We start from the raw sequence: 16086 nt of genomic DNA, 5'->3' as shown, positions 1-16086 counted from the left end.
AAAATAACCGAAGCATGTATACGTATTTGCCTTGTTCGGACCATGTTAGTAGCAGTAGAGAATAAGTACACTCTGGTTACAGTATCCTGTATAGTATATTTAGGTGTTATTTTAGGATACTTTAAAAGAGATGCCTCTTAAACAAGGCATGTATAACCCATGGCAGTGCATGCAGAAATGGCAAAAACAACCAGTCATGCTTACTATACACACGGTGTGAGTTATACACTACACATTACGGTACACTGGATTGTCCCCTTGCCTTCGTGTGACAGATGTAAGATTAAATAAATTATTAAATGGATTTTAATACCCAGCATCAAAATTGCCTTTAAGACTGCGAACACAGCTCCCACTTCAATGCTGTTGTGTGCTGCTGCCAGGAGATGCCGGTCACAGGAAGAGCGAATGTCAGGGGCAGGCTTTCCTACATCAAAACCAAGTCAGAACATGTCAGTAACACTGTGTACCCTGAGCTACCAGTATCATTAAAAAGCAGATCACCATCCACCATACGTACATATATATATATATATATATATATATATATATATATATATATATATATATATATATATATATATATATATGCATATCTATCTAGTTATCTATCTATCAATCTATCTACACATACTCCCACACTAGAGAGAAATGTTTCTGACTCACCATTAGCCTGAGGCAGAGGTATAACCTGAGGGGTCTTGAAGAGTTTAAGCAGCAGCTGACATGTCATTCTGGCTCCGGGTTCAGCATCTGGATCACCACAGGCTGCAAAGCATTATGGGAATGAATTCAGAGCCTATATTGTTAAAGCAAATACAGGATGTTCTATCTTAAACCGCTTTAACAATATTCAAAAATATAAATATACAATTCAACTGTAAAAATAATACCAGAGAGCACTCGCATGGCCATAAATGGGATTGGTCAGAAGTGGGGAGGGGTCTATGAAAATGTGTTAAATATGCCTCAAAATGACTTGAGAACATAGCTGGGGTCATATCACAACAGCATGTCTTGCAATGACGCTTAATACTTGAACTCTTTAATAATAAACCAAAGTGACATTAAGGCCATGCCTACATTTCAACACTCCCACAAGAAAGGAAAGTGCTTTGTAAATGAAATAATATGCAAGCTCTGTCATAGCTGGTGTTCAAGCCTCTCACTGTGAGTCCTACCTGCTGCAAGGAGGGATGGGAGAGCAACATGCTGTACCACATCCTCCAGTGAAAAGGACTGTCGTGCTATCAAGATGGCAATAAAGGTGGCCAGTGAGTCATGAAAGGAAAGGTCACTCACCTTAGGAAAGAAACACAAAATAATCAAAAACAATACAAAATGAATGCTAATGCTTTGTTCCTATATATATATATATATATATATATATATATATATATATATATATATATATATATATATATATATATATATTTCAAGTGCAAAACAAAAAGACAGTGTAAAGAGATGGCTACACATCAGTGCACCCACACTTACATCCACACTACAGAGAAGATCATTAAATCCCCACACATGGTTTGAAGAACAACACAGAGCCTTAAGAACACCAAGCCATTCTGAACTGAGTACAGTGCAGCAAGCAGTCAGCTCAGCACAGAGGTTAGCCATGTCATTTATTCTGGAAGAACAAGAGAGGAAGAAGAACAAGGAGAAGAAAACATAAAACAGTTACTTAATACGTAGCTTATAGTGGAGTTTGACCCTTTAGTTTCAAGCCAATGTACTCTACTTACAGTAACATACAATATATACTTCCCTCCAAGGATATAACTGACACATACAGTATAAATAACCTACATTCGCATTGTGTACAATACCGTCTTGTAAATCATACCACATGGAAGGTTTCCTCAGACCTGGGCGAGCAATTCTGAAGACATGACTGTACAGTGTATGAGGATTATTGTTCTTACCTTTCAGTGTCCTGATGCCCCATACACACATTCATCAGCACATTGCAAACAAAGCTGTAGCGGTTAGCTGCATTGTCACTCAGGATCTTCCCCAGCATGGAATAGTTGATGTTGTGGGTGGAAGGGTTCTCAATGAAGTCCAGCATGAAGTCCGGGTCCCACAGTAAGTTTGAACTGGACGGATGAACGCTGTTGTAGATGTTCTGCTTGACCTTTGAGCAGGCGCTACTGAATGGAAGAAGAGAAACGTTTTGAGATGTAAAAAGCAACAGCTACTGGAGATGAACTATATCATTCAATCAGGATATATAAAAATACTCCCTGAACAAGATTATTATGATTATACAGAGCCTGCATTGCCCTAACCCTGCAGCACCCCCACCAGGTAAGGAGCAATATCTCAAGACTGTAATGCTATTGCCTTTAATAGTGGCTCCAAATTACTTAAGAGTTTTTAAAGATGTCATTATAAGCTAAAAAACAAAGTGGTGCTGCATCCCCCTCTGCAATGTATATACAGTACTGTGACTAAAGCTTGATTGGGCCCCTTTGCTTTAAAGAATCACTGGATAGGAAGCATTTTGTATTTAGATCTGGAAATCAAAAAGACAGAATATTGGGTCAAAGGTCAAAGTGAAGGGAACCCCTGTGTGTGTTCTGAGGAGTTTCCATAGCTTTAAAAATAAGAAGGCAGCATCTCAAAAGGTTTCTAAGATATGTCCTGTTGAAGAAGCAAAGTAGGCAGATCTAACATCTCCTTAGAGGGATCTATTATAAAAGTACCGCAATGATAGACAGGAACAAAAACCAAGAGGAATTCACATAAAATACTGATGAAGAAAAAGTGATCTCAGTCCAAAAGTACAGCACTAAAGCATTAGACACCTTAAAAATACACCGTCAACAAGTGAAGTCAGTTATGGAAGATAATCGTTTACACAATCTTCGTCTAAATGTTTAAATGCAACATCATTTGAAGAATGATCGCACCCCCAGGAATTATTTCCTTTTATTTGTACTCAGTTTTATAAGTACCTACATCTTTGAGTGCAGTACCTACCTCAGAATAAGCCTTGAAGAGAGAAGCTGTTCACTACACAAGGTGGTTTTGCAGCATGCCAAAAATAATATTTTCTTTTTTTGCACACATAATAAACTACCTTCTCTAGGGGACACTGTATAGGTTGTAGGTTTCTTTTGCAATACTTAAATAAACAAAGGCATTCTTTTCCAGATGGCGGGCCTTAATGTTTTCATTCAGTTGTCCAACAATGAGGCTCTGACAGGCTCCTTCTGACAATCACCTTAATAGCACTTTCTCAATGAATACTTCCTTTCATACCAGATAAAAGTTTACCACTGTTTGCTTAAATGTGATTTACCAAGATTTCCCTATGCTTTTACAAGCTTTAGTAGACTATGTATGGTACATGTATGGTACATGCATTCCATGCTATACCACAGTAAACTTTGGTGTTGCAGTGTTGCTCCAGAGTGCTTTACAGTAACCCACCATCAGACTTTCTTCCCTAATTCTGACTGTTCTCAGCTACACACAACTTAATAAGAACATTTCTGAAACAATGCTTCACAATCAATTGAGTTGGTGTATGATCAAGGTGACATAGTTAATGCACTTTCCTTACATGTTTGGAGCCCTGAGTTTGAATTCATTTTAGGTCACAAATATCACAAATCACCCCCCAAAAATAAATTCAGCACAATGGGCATATTTGAAAGTAGCTCCAAACAAGAAATGTTAAGTTTAGGCAAAAAGACTACTCACCCACCTTGATTTATGCTTGCACCAACATTTCCACTGATTTTTGCTCAGCGGATACAAAGATAGGATTGTGAGCGTGTGTGTGTGTGGAATGACAGAGCTCATTGGTGCAGATTCTGTACTATGAAGATGGGTTTCCTTAGGGTCAGTGTGCTAACTGGAGCCATTCTTTAGACTGAGACTGAGATCCTCAAGCTAGTGGAATGGCTGGCCTCTCCTAATAGCAAACAACTGCCACTGCTGGGACTGAGCAAGTACCCAGACATATCTCCATTGCAGTTTGAGAACTTGACAGTTACACAGCTAGCAGGCAAAACAAGTCTGCATATATTCTTGATGCCAGACAGGCCTTGTTTTATTATACAAATTAAATTAGACAAGGTCTTGCTCCCTGTACATACTATTTTCTCTACCCATTAAATAAATTAGTCACACAACTGAGTCTCTAGCACAACACTGTGCAAACTAGCAAGTAAGCGTTCATCCGTTTTTCTGTATGTACAGTATAGTATGTTAAAAGTGAATACTGCTGTACAGCATGCCTTTCTAGACCTGTTTATTTGCATATCAAAACAGAATTTAGATATGTGGGTTACCTGGAATGCAATGAGACTTTCTGCATAATTTTACAAAAAATGTAAATCAGTATGTGTTCAAGATAATCTTTTTTACATGTCATATTGTTGACATGTAAAAGTTACAACAGGAAAGGGTAAGAAACTGGGAACATCGTAGACAGAAGAAATATATATTGCTATGTATTAACTTGATACAAGTTAATAACAGAACTTTTTTGTATATCTGCTCAGTTGTAAATTGTAGCCAAATAGAGAAAGGTCGATCCTGACCCCTGTGCTCTGGAGTAAAACAATAAAGTCATCCAAGCAGATGAAAAAGCAGAAAAGATAGTTCTCCGAGATAGCACACTACCAGGGGCTCATGCTTTTCCTGTGTATGCTGTAACCTGCAAGGAATCCTATTTTACACTCAAACGTGTTGTAAAAGCTGTTTGTGTCGTATTGCATTTCCACTTTTAGCAGTCCTGTCATATCATATTTAACAGATGTGTGAAAATGTGGCCCTTGGCAAGATTTTCCTTAATAACACTGGACAACCGAAACAATAACATGCACTTAACCAAAATGTAACACCCCCTTTTTCCTCATACGGTTAATAAAGGATGAACAAACCTGAAGAGATCCCCGAATTTGCTTCTTAGATGACTGCATGACAAATACAGGTCATAAAGGTAGGCCAATATACACCTCTCTGGTGAAGAACATTCGGAAGGGTTCACCACATGCTTCACAACACCACATAATCTGCAAAGGGTTATGAAGGGTTAAGACTTCACCATGGAGTTAAACAAACATATCCTTTTAAAACCAAAAAAGAATAATCCTGGATAATTATTGGTACGTTTATTGTATTTTTTGCTGTTTTAAAAAATGTTGATATCATATTTGTTTTAAAGGCCTGATAATGTCAAAAGGATAGGAAACTATAATGAGCAGATGTTATTTGCTTAACTGTGAATGACATGATTTATCTAAATACATGTGAGAGGATTAGGGTTGTTTTCTTAACACACGGCCTGCACTGCAGTCACCTAGTAGCACAACAAACGCAGTTATGCAATGTGTTACCATGTCGATTGAGTTATGCCTCACCCTTCAAAAACTTGTGCAGTCTGGTCTGGGTTAAGGATAAGACAGGCTTGGTATCGTCGTAAAACAGCCACAATGCACAAGCAGAGCCCTGTTGTGTAACTCCCAGCTAAACTGGATGATTTCAGCCACAGTTCAGCTTCCACAACGCTCAGCTCATTTAAAAGCTGAAGGCAAAAAAAAAACACTGATGAGAAACCAGTTGAAAAACAAAGTACTTTTCTATGCTTTGAAAGGGATACAAGAAACTGATGAATAATACATATTGGAACAGTTAGAGTACAGCCAGCATATGTGTTGCAGTTCCACTTCCTTTCATATTATATAACTTCTGCAATAGGCCTTTTTAACCCTTAATATGCATTGGCTCCTTCTTAATGAACATGTGTTTGACAACTCTCTGAAGTGGCTGAAGGTGTATGACTTGATAAAGCAGCTGTAGATTTACAAGCTTCATCACCACCTCATGCATGGGGTACATTAAAAGATGCTCACAGCAATTTTCCTTGAAACATTTTCTTTGTTATCATATGCAAATATTCATTAGACAGAAATTCAACCCGACCTATCTGAAGGTCCAATATCTGAATCATCGGGTATGTTGTACAGAGCTGCATTAAAAATTTAATCTTTCACTTTAATGTAAATGCCAGCTTGGGAAACTTCAGCAACATATCCAAAAGCTTGACTTCCGCATTTGTCCCTTATCTACTAATGCGTATTTGATCATCTCATATTCCTGGAAACAGCATGTTTATGAAAAGTCACAATCACCATGTGAAAGAGCTGTTGTTCAAAGCAACCAGACACTAATGTAACCACATTATCCATGTATCTTGTACTGCTTTGTGGAACCCAACACATGCATTCTTTGTTACCTGAATAGCAAAGTCTATCAGACCACTGATGTTAAGGGCTGCCTCCATCATGTCAAAGATAATTTGTATATGGTGTGCCAGTGGCAAATGGTATGAGGTCCCTGATGCAAAGCTGGTTATTTGCTCCAGCACATTGCTTGCAATCTGTTGAGATGGGAAAACAAAATACATCAAATGCTTAGCGATCTGACCCAGATAAATGCTCATTTGTATTTGTTTTACAAAACAGCCATGGCCAAAAGGTTTTCGAGGCACAATTCAGAAAATAAACTGTATGAACATAATTTAGATCTTCTATTTAACACGAACTACAAAATTACATTTAAAAAATCTACCAAAAGCCATAATAGTAGTTCAGTACTTCATGTTAGATTTCGAAATGTTACATTTTTTAAATTTTTGTCAGTTTTTCATTAAGTATATGGAAAACTACAAAGCAGTGTGTAATTCAATATGTTAACGTAACAGTATTGAGAAGGTTTCATTCAACTTTATGAAGCAAAATTACTTACCTGTGATTTACTGTGCTTATCTTAACTTTAGCATGCTTTCACCATGTTTTTACATCAATATATTGCAATACTTGTACATTTTTATAAGGGGAACCTTCAAAAGAAAGACTGTCATACAGCATAGTCAGTCAGTAACACTGTATTTAAACTGTATTGTAGTTATTATCTTGCTGCTTCTGCTTTGTCTTTTGTGGAAGAGAATGTCTAAAAGCATTCAGTCCAAATAATCTCTCTTACCTGAGATGTCACCTGATGCTGGTCAAAATACGACAGCTGCCGCAATTTGGTAAAAACGGTTTCCAGCGTAGGGAATGTTTCCTGTTTGTTCTTCTTGGGTCTCTGTTCTTCATCACCATCTTAATATAGAATTAAATCAGTTTAGTAATACTTCAAAACAAGGTAGTTCTAAAAACCAAGACTGCGTGCTGGAAGACTACACTACCTAACCCCATAATTTGGCTGGGCCTTCTCACGATACAAGTCACAAACAGTATATATTTGTTTTTACTTTGTGGGTTTTTAAAAAAAAAAAAAAAAACATCTGGATTCATACATTTGCAGAAGAGTTATGCTAGGTCAATTACTGTTTAGCGGGTCATGTAGTGTGTTGACCACTACATCTTTACACTGTTCTAAATGAACTTTGACTTCCTAGAGGAAATTAAGTGTATTATTATGGTGTGTGAAAAAAACAGTACTGCAGTTAGGCTTCTTTGGGGTTTTGTCCCCTGGGAGGGGTTGAGCTTTTAGAAGCCACAGTTAACAGAACACCCCTCCCCCTGCTGAACCACTATGAAAAATACAATTTAACATTGTTCTAATAAACTCTTTGTTTAATCATTTTAAAACCAAATTACATTAAGATATCGGAAAACGGAAAACGCAAACACTGCGTCTTCATGCTTATCAATACTAAAATAAGACATGTTGAGGTTTCTTGTTATTGGGTTGCAAAGGTGTTGTCAAGGGCAAGGTGGTCCCTATTAATTGATAAGCTTCTACGCTGTCCGCATATAGGGGGGCAGAGCTTCTTTACAGAAGAACGAGAGGGAGGCTGCCTCTTGCTCATCACCATGGGAACCATGAAAGACGTGAATAACAGTGTTTGGATTTCGTTTGAGGTAAGCCACGTGGGCACATTGGGGTCAAATAGGATTGTGGGAATTATCAGGAGTAAAATCGTCATTGTGCTGCACCTAGGCAGGGCTGAAGGGCCAGTGCGCTTGAGGAAACATTCCAAGGAGAGATAAGGGATCTGTTTAGTCTGTTGCCCAGTGCTGAAAGAACTTCTGTGTTTGCACTACTCCCCCTGTGCCTGTCTCCCTTGAGCAAAAGTTACAGAAGTGAAAAAAAACCTTAAAATGGCTTCTTAATCTGTTTCTCCGTCAGTGTTTAATGACTATTTAATAACCAACTTCCTTAGTTACTATAATTTTAGAATGGCTGAGGAGTTTCAGATTTTTGAAGAAAAGTGGTATTCCTTTGACATATAGTCGTAGTGTGATTCCCTGCAGTGCTTGTGTTTTCCACTATTACTTTACAGTTTAAGCACCCCAGTGTGAAAGCTTTATGAATGGCTGAAATGAAAGTTGGTATAAAGTTGTTTCTGTTTTAAAATGTACCTCTGTTCAGATCTGAAGGGCAGGGTGGTGAGTGAAACAATTACATTGCAGAATGCGTGAAATGAATGGACTCTGTTTCACAATCTACTTCATTGTGGTGCAACACTTGGTTGAAGATGTAGTACCAACGATATATGGTAACTCACTAGCATACATACAATCTCCCCTGTTAATGACACGAGTAACACATTTCAGTAGCACACTACCTACATCCACAGAATAGCATTTTATAACTAATGTTCATGCAAAATTTCCAATTGCCTTCCTAACCAACTGAAGGCTAGAACTATGAACCTAGATGGAAACCCTCAAAACAGTGTGCTAATGAATTCCCATATCTAGCCTCATCACGGCTGTTTAAAAGGTTCTTAAGATGCACCTGCTATAAAAGCGTTACTGTAACATACTTTGCAAGAATGTGTTTTCACAGTATCTCGGTGACAGCAGGGATAATGCATTTTACAACAAACGTGTAGTTATAACAGCAGGTTAATGAACAAAGGGTGACACAGAATATTAACTTCTCAAAAAGGTTTATAATGTTTATTGACAACTGGTTAAGTCAACGATTGGGTGAATGGGTTCGGCCAAACTTTAATTCCTGAACGCACCTCTTGCTGGCTGATTACTTTCTATACTGAGCCCTGATAATAACCGAACAAGTTGGCTGTAAATAATTTAGCAATGCAAAACAAAGTAGAGAGCCCCCGCATTGCCTGCATTTGAGCAATTAGAAGCTAACATGGATATCATCACTGATTGCAGTCAAACACAAAAACAGATGTCCATAAGCCTCTGGGATACCCGTGACCCTTTACACATGCATTTTCTTTAAAACACTAATCTCTTCTTTGCAATCTCTGGCATTGATAAGTGGCTTCCTGCTTGCCAGCAGATAATGCAGCCACTCTTCAGATGACACTTCCTCCTATCTCATTTCCACACTCCCGGTGAGGAACTCCCGGTGAGGAACATCTCTTCCTCCCCACACAGTGATTCAATACATCTTTGCCATCTTCAGGCACTGTCAGACTAATCAGAAAAAAATCTGTACTGTATAGCAAGCAACCTTCTCACGTGATCAGGAATGCAAACAAATTAATTTAAGAAAATTATAAAGTAGGGTTTATTCCATTTAACTGTGAATTATCAAAATTTATTATTGATATATCATAGGCTTACACAACTGTTTATATGAATAACTTTTCAATCAATACAATGCCAATTAAAATAAAAAACGCATTTTAAACTGTAATTGTATAATGATTATATAACCTTGTGTGAGTCCTATAGTGTCTGGAAAATATGCTTCAATAGCGAAGGATATGGTTGCCTATTAAAAGTTGGGACAAGGACACACCAGAATTGATTACTTCAAGGACAAGGAAATTGAAAACATACCCCCCTCCCCCCACATTTATTTACCAGTCTCTGAAGTACTTTTCCGGTTCAGGATTTTTAAGATGTCTTTGGTTATCTTCTTCAGCTGGTGCCTGGCCTCCTCGCGCTGCTTACCCACCCCATAGAGAAGAACCATTCTCTGGTTGCACTCATGACTTGAAGACTCATCCTGCAAGAGGAACGATCTACATTGAGTATTACAACAACCCTCACAGAAAACTAGCAACGGGAAAGCATTACAATACCAGTGTGTTATCCATCCCAGTACACAACCCGGTACACAGTCATTGCAGTGACGCTGCATTATCAACTAATGACAGTAAATGTAACATTTCGAATGCGATTCAAAATACAGGTGCACTAACTATGTTTAATTAATGGTAGTGAAATGTACGTGTAGCCAACATTTTAATTAATATTGATATTTATAATGCCACAATAATGTTTTGTATAAAAACAGATTCCTAGGCTTATAGAAAACAGTAGCATCTCATACTGGATATAACGGATACCTACCTGGTCTGGATGATACGATACTCAGTGCACACTATATAGTAAATGATTGTGTATTGGAGCAGTAGTGAGTATTTTTATTTTATCTAAGTGAGCATGCTGGGATTGTCATGCTTTGCATAACATTTATACAGCTCTGCTCAATCAGCACTATATACTATATATATATATATATATATATATATATATATATATATATATATATATATATATATATATATTGCACTGTGGGTGGGTGACCCATATATTGCACAGTGGGTGGGTGACCCATATGTTTCACAAGCCATTATTTTGTGGCTTCAAAATAAAAACTGTTCTGCTGACAATATTTTGAAGCAAGTGCACAAATTCAGACGGTAATAACATCATTTTAATGGAACTATAACTGCTTGTCTCCAATGGGTTTGTACTATTCCAATTGTTTTAACCCTCTCATAAAACACACCTTTGAGTCTGCAGTCTTTGCATAAAAGACACAACATAAACCAATTCTACAGACCAATAGTGTGGAAATAAATAAAGGATGAAGAGTAATGAATAAATAATGACCACTGTGTAAATTATGATGTACACTGCATCTTTTATTATAGCAAACCCGACCAGAGACAGGCACCACTGAGCTTCAGTTACTCCACAAGCTTGGTGACTTTTAGGTAATATATTAAATCTATGAATAAGCAAAAAAAAATTATAATTAAAAAGCTTTTTATACTTATGTATTACTACATTATAAATTGATTATTTTCTGTTTTACTGACTTAAAAGGCTTTGAAGAAAACATGAACACAAAAAATCTTTACCTTCATATAAATATATTTAGAACCTAGCAGGCAAAATATCTGTTTATGACTTCAAATGTGCATTGTGTGTTGCATGCGTTCATTTTGTGTCATCTGTGTTTCACAACACAAGCATCAAAGCGATCTATATTTTTAATTAACAGCTGAAATGGAACAGAATGGAACACATCTATTTCTTCACTGCAGTGGCTAATCCTAGTTATTCTGCTGTCGTCCTTTTTGTTAGGCAAATGGTTACCATGAAAACAGGACTGTTTGCATGCCCCGTTTCAATGTATCCTGCTTCAAATCACATCAGGTAATCACATCTTTTTCCTTAAATGTTTAGTAAAAATAAAAAATGACCCTATGCATATGCATAAAAAAACAAGCAGTTAAGAAAGTGAAAGTGTTTTGGTTTACTGAAATGCATTACTGTGTCTGTTAATCAATCGATTGTGAGCAATTTGAATCCTGTGGGACCCAGCGATACCTCTAGTTAAACAGTACTGGTAGCAGTTTGTATGGTACTGTATATATGCAAGGAAACACTTGAATGTAAAGGCAGGAATAGCACAGAGAGTCTGTGTGATAAAGGTGTCTTTACAATATTACTAAACTATAATATAAAAACATATACTTAGAGTGATGTAGTTTTATAATTATATGTATAACAGCTAATAAGATTATTTAGAAATGGTATGTATGCTTGTAAATGCCACCTCTAAGTGAACAATAAAGAAAGCTTATGCAACTCAACTGTTGTAACAGCACTATCTTCTTGAACAGCTGCTGTATTACCAGTTAGTTCTGCTTTAGTCTGACCTCCAGATTAGAGTTTGATGTCTGTTTATTCTATAATTCTTAATAATTCTTCTTCAAAACATTTGACATATACATATATTCATGGCTAATAATTAAGCATTCAGGAACGCTGTGCAAATCCACCAACAAATTGACAAAAAAAAACAGGTAAAATGTACCCTTCTGTTAAAAGCACTTAACGGAATTCCAGTGAGGTACAACGCAATCAGCAACAATCTCGATGCCTGTGTTCAAGATGAATCAAGGTTAAGCTTGAAGTTTAATATGAAGCAATGTGGAAAGCACTGCATCAAGAATTTTAGCTTGGTTCACTTTAAATTGTGTTTGTATTGAGTGGCATTCTGTATGAACGCAGTACAATTGAACCTTATGTTTCCTGCTACCCACTCAAAAAAACAGTTGAGTGCACCACAATGTGATTATCCTGCTCCATATTAAATAAATACATTCATAATAATGCGTTGACATGAATTATAAAACAACACCATATTCCGTATGTGATTTGGCAGGACACATGCTGTATTTGCTTAGTAAGATCAGGTGGTAGACAGGCAAGCATATAAATATGTTTCTGTATTATCTTGATGTTTTACAAGTTTGGTGGAGGTCATTACAACGCACAAGGTTGTTTTTTGGTAGAACTATTGTATCATATCTTTAAATCAGGAAAAGACGGAAGAAATGCCACTGTCTCTGTTTCTTAAGCTTTCTAAAATTAGGACGTGCTTTTTTTTGTCATATTAGAGATTTCTCTTGATTTCTCAATTCCATTCTGCAATTTGCTAGAAAGGTGAGTTTGGATCCTGTGTGCCCACAAGCCACTGAAGAGAGTATCTAGAATTGAGTTCCATAAGAGTGATACTGGTCTTGAATTGCAGCAAAACTTCCACTTCAGAATAAGACATTAAAGGTAAATATGTTAGATTTTTCAAGTTGTATTTCAACTGCTATTGACTGCCATGCCTTTCTGATTTGTCTTTGTAAGTAACAGTTTATTGTCCAGTTGGTGTTTCATTCTGTATAGAGCATGCTTTTGTATTTGTTACACTGTGGTTTTGGAAAAAATGCTTGAAGTGGTGGAAATATGTGTAACTTCAATTTGCAGAAACGTGCCAACTCTCCAGCTGTTTAATATGCAGTGTACAGTATATTAACTAAAGCAAACGTATGGATTACAAAAGGATGACTAGGTAAAGAACAGGTAAAGCTACCACTGGAGAAATAAATAATATAATACAGTCAGCACTCACATATTCGACCGCATAAAATTTTGACTTCAGTGACGGTTAACGCGTGTGACGCATGTCTGATTATTTCATTTTGGCCCGTTCCAACCCTTGTCCGTTTTTCAGGGAACACAAAAAAAAAAAAAAAAATACAATATCAAAAATACATAGCTGTGTTTTAAAATAAGTAGGCTTCCACTTAGATGTACTGTATTGGTTTTGTTGGTACAGTACTATATTTTCAACAGAATAAGTATTTTAATTCAGAACGATATGATTCCAAAAATATCACTTGCCAAAAGAAACGACATGTTAACTGTACATACTTTTAAATCCGGTACGTATTGTAGCGGTATGTAAAATTTCCCATTAACGACCTAACAGCAAAATTAAATCTAAATGTTATCCATGCACAGAACGTAAAAGGCAATGCAATTTAGCAAAACCAAAAGATTAAAAAAAAAAAGAAAAAAAACGTTTCCAGAATTAAAACAGTATCCAAAGTCAGTATTCAAAATTGCAGAATATAGTGCTCGATGGGGCCCTAATATCACAGTTCACTTGCAAATGAAGATGCACAAAAACAACTAAAGATAAAAAAAACAATACATCACACTATCTAGAACTGTTTCATAATTAGCCGTTACATTACCCTAGCTTGTCTCGTTTGTTTTGTTTTGGCTGCATTTTCGTCAACTGAAACTGGAGGAAGCGCTGTTTAACTGCACAGTATAAGACTGACTGATTGAGATTTTTTTTTTTTTTTTTAAAGCGGGCTGTGACGGATATTCAGATAAAATGTAACATTGAAGAGTTGGGCTTTGTAACAGAAAACTGGTGATGGAGTCGGAAATCGAGTGTGACGGGTAAGTGCATTAATTTGTTGCATATATATAATGGCGACTGATTTTATTCTTAATACAAGGGCGGTAAAACGCGACTGACATGTATCTGGGTATCTGACTGTAATACATAAAATTCATTTAATAGTTATTTGAATTTGTGCTTACCCTTACTTGTTTTTAAATACTTTAAACTACTGTTAGCAACAGCTTTTACCTGAATGGCTTTTTGTAAAACATATTGGAGTAAAATAACAACGCCTTTAAGTTTTCTTGAACTTTTTATTTTCTGAAAGGAGAAAAAAAAGCAATTGAAGTTACAAAACTGGAAACAAGGAAGTCTGAATTAAAAGGTTTGTAGGGGTTCCTAAGTTATCAAGTTAACAGATGTGTGTTTCTGTTTTCAGAAAGAAGGGTGCAAATTAAACTGCATCTACTCATAACAGTCCATCAGAAAGTGCTTTAGCAAAAATGGCATCCCCATGAAGGATGTTTTTACTTTTCAATTTCTGTATGAATGATTTCAATGATGAACACTAATCGGTGGCAATGATTGATTTCAAACACTTCTCTTTGATGTTCCACAGCAGGCTGAGCTAATGGATCTCACAGAAAGCCCAGACAGTTTATCCAACTACACAAACCTTACTGAAGTGGACAGCAGGTGTATAAGAGACAATGCTGTTCACTGGGTGGTATTCCCAGTGCTCTACACAATTCTCTTCATTGTGGGGATTTCACTAAACAGCCTGGCTGCCTGGGTGTTCTTTCAAATCCCCAGCAAGTCCAACTTCATCATCTATCTGAAGAACATTGTGGTCGCCGACCTTCTCATGACCCTGACCTTTCCCTTTAAGATCCTCCGTGATTCCAAGCTGGGACCTGAATACCTTAAAATAATTGTCTGCCAGGTGACCTCTGTGGTCTTTTACTTCACCATGTACATCAGCATCATACTCTTCGGGTTAATAAGCATCGACCGCTATCAGAAAATAGTGAGTCCATTTAAAAATGTCAAAACATTGAGCTTACAACGTGTGAAAGTCCTGTCAGCAGCCATCTGGGCCTTTATGTTTTTCCTTTCCCTACCAAATATGATTCTGATAAAACAGGAGCACGTTTCTGAACATTTCAAATGTGCTTCCTTGAAAACAGAGTTTGGCTTAAAGTGGCATGAAGTCGTGAGCTATACTTGTCAGATTATTTTCTGGGCTAATTTAGCTGTAGTTACTTTTTGCTACGTTTTAATCACTAAAGAACTGTATAACTCATATGCCAGAACCAAAAGCACTAACAAAAAGGGTAGGAAAACTGTCAAAATGAATGTATTTCTAGTTTTAGCAGTCTTTATTATTTGCTTTGTGCCATACCATTTTTCACGCATCCCCTACACCATGAGCCAGACCAGAGACATGTTTCAGTGCTCACTCAAGATCGCCCTGTTTCAAGTGAAGGAAAGCACACTGTGGCTGTCCTCTCTCAACTCATGCCTTGATCCCCTGATCTACTTTTTTCTCTGCAAGTCATTCAGAAAGTCCCTTTTTAAAACACTGAATCTAACTTTCTTCAAATGCTTTTCAACCAGAAAGAAAGTACCGAAGCGCCCCACTGAAGATACTCTTCTTGAAGCTACTTCTATCTAGGAGAATGCTGACCAGTCAATACACCCATTTCTGTGTACAGAACTGACAATGCAATGCTCTGGCTTCAATGCCAAGACTGTGATGTTTTAGTTTTTGTTTGTTAGTTTTTTAATAGTATTTATTTTAAATACATTTTTAAGAAAGGCACAAAAGGAAAATAAAAGAATGGCAAACATATTTAAATTATAATACTGGCATTCAGTATTTTAACAAGAAATCAAAGTAATAGCTGTGACATAGTGTAAAGTAAACTGTAGCTGTTACATGTTAAGGTGTAATTTTGAGAGATGGAACAGACTGAGCAGATCTGATGAATCCAGCGCACCCCCCCCCTGCCCTGGAACATGTTCTTCTTATTCAGCCGGTCTGCTCAATGAGCCACTCCAAATATTCAAACATGCCCGAGTCCCACAGGTACTGCAGAGTCTCCACATTCTAATATTAGAAATAAACGACAAACT

At 37.0% G+C, this 16086-nt stretch overlaps 2 protein-coding genes across 8 annotated transcripts in view; one reads left to right on the top strand and one right to left on the bottom strand.

The window, feature by feature from the left end:
- Positions 1-16086, bottom strand: part of LOC117423540 (mediator of RNA polymerase II transcription subunit 12-like protein) — a 104189-nt gene that overhangs the window by 23917 nt on the left and 64186 nt on the right. For 6 of the 7 annotated variants that reach the window (XM_058990292.1, XM_058990286.1, XM_058990290.1 and 3 more), the window contains exons 16-25: positions 9822-9966; positions 7012-7130; positions 6263-6406; positions 5388-5551; positions 4908-5039; positions 1935-2162; positions 1498-1639; positions 1182-1302; positions 667-768; positions 314-427 (exon numbers count right to left, since the gene is read on the bottom strand). In XM_058990292.1, the coding sequence (XP_058846275.1) occupies positions 314-427; positions 667-768; positions 1182-1302; positions 1498-1639; positions 1935-2162; positions 4908-5039; positions 5388-5551; positions 6263-6406; positions 7012-7130; positions 9822-9966 (1411 nt within the window). The remainder of the gene's footprint in view (positions 1-313; positions 428-666; positions 769-1181; positions 1303-1497; positions 1640-1934; positions 2163-4907; positions 5040-5387; positions 5552-6262; positions 6407-7011; positions 7131-9821; positions 9967-16086) is intronic. The other variant, XM_058990288.1, reaches the window with a different exon arrangement.
- On the top strand, positions 14582-15853 carry LOC117423596 (P2Y purinoceptor 12-like). The gene has a single exon (XM_034039656.3). It carries the CDS (start codon positions 14582-14584, stop codon positions 15623-15625), a length of 1044 nt encoding a protein of 347 aa, XP_033895547.2. The 3' UTR covers positions 15626-15853.

Source organism: Acipenser ruthenus, chromosome 17 (assembly GCF_902713425.1).
Source record: "Acipenser ruthenus chromosome 17, fAciRut3.2 maternal haplotype, whole genome shotgun sequence".
In the NCBI taxonomy this organism is placed as follows: Eukaryota; Metazoa; Chordata; class Actinopteri; order Acipenseriformes; family Acipenseridae; genus Acipenser; species Acipenser ruthenus.
This window is presented reverse-complemented; position numbering and strand designations above follow the sequence as displayed.

Bases quoted from the DNA above. Each gene is read 5' to 3' on its own strand.
- LOC117423596 (XM_034039656.3), top strand. From the start codon at position 14,582: ATGGATCTCACAGAAAGCCCAGACAGTTTATCCAACTACACAAACCTT.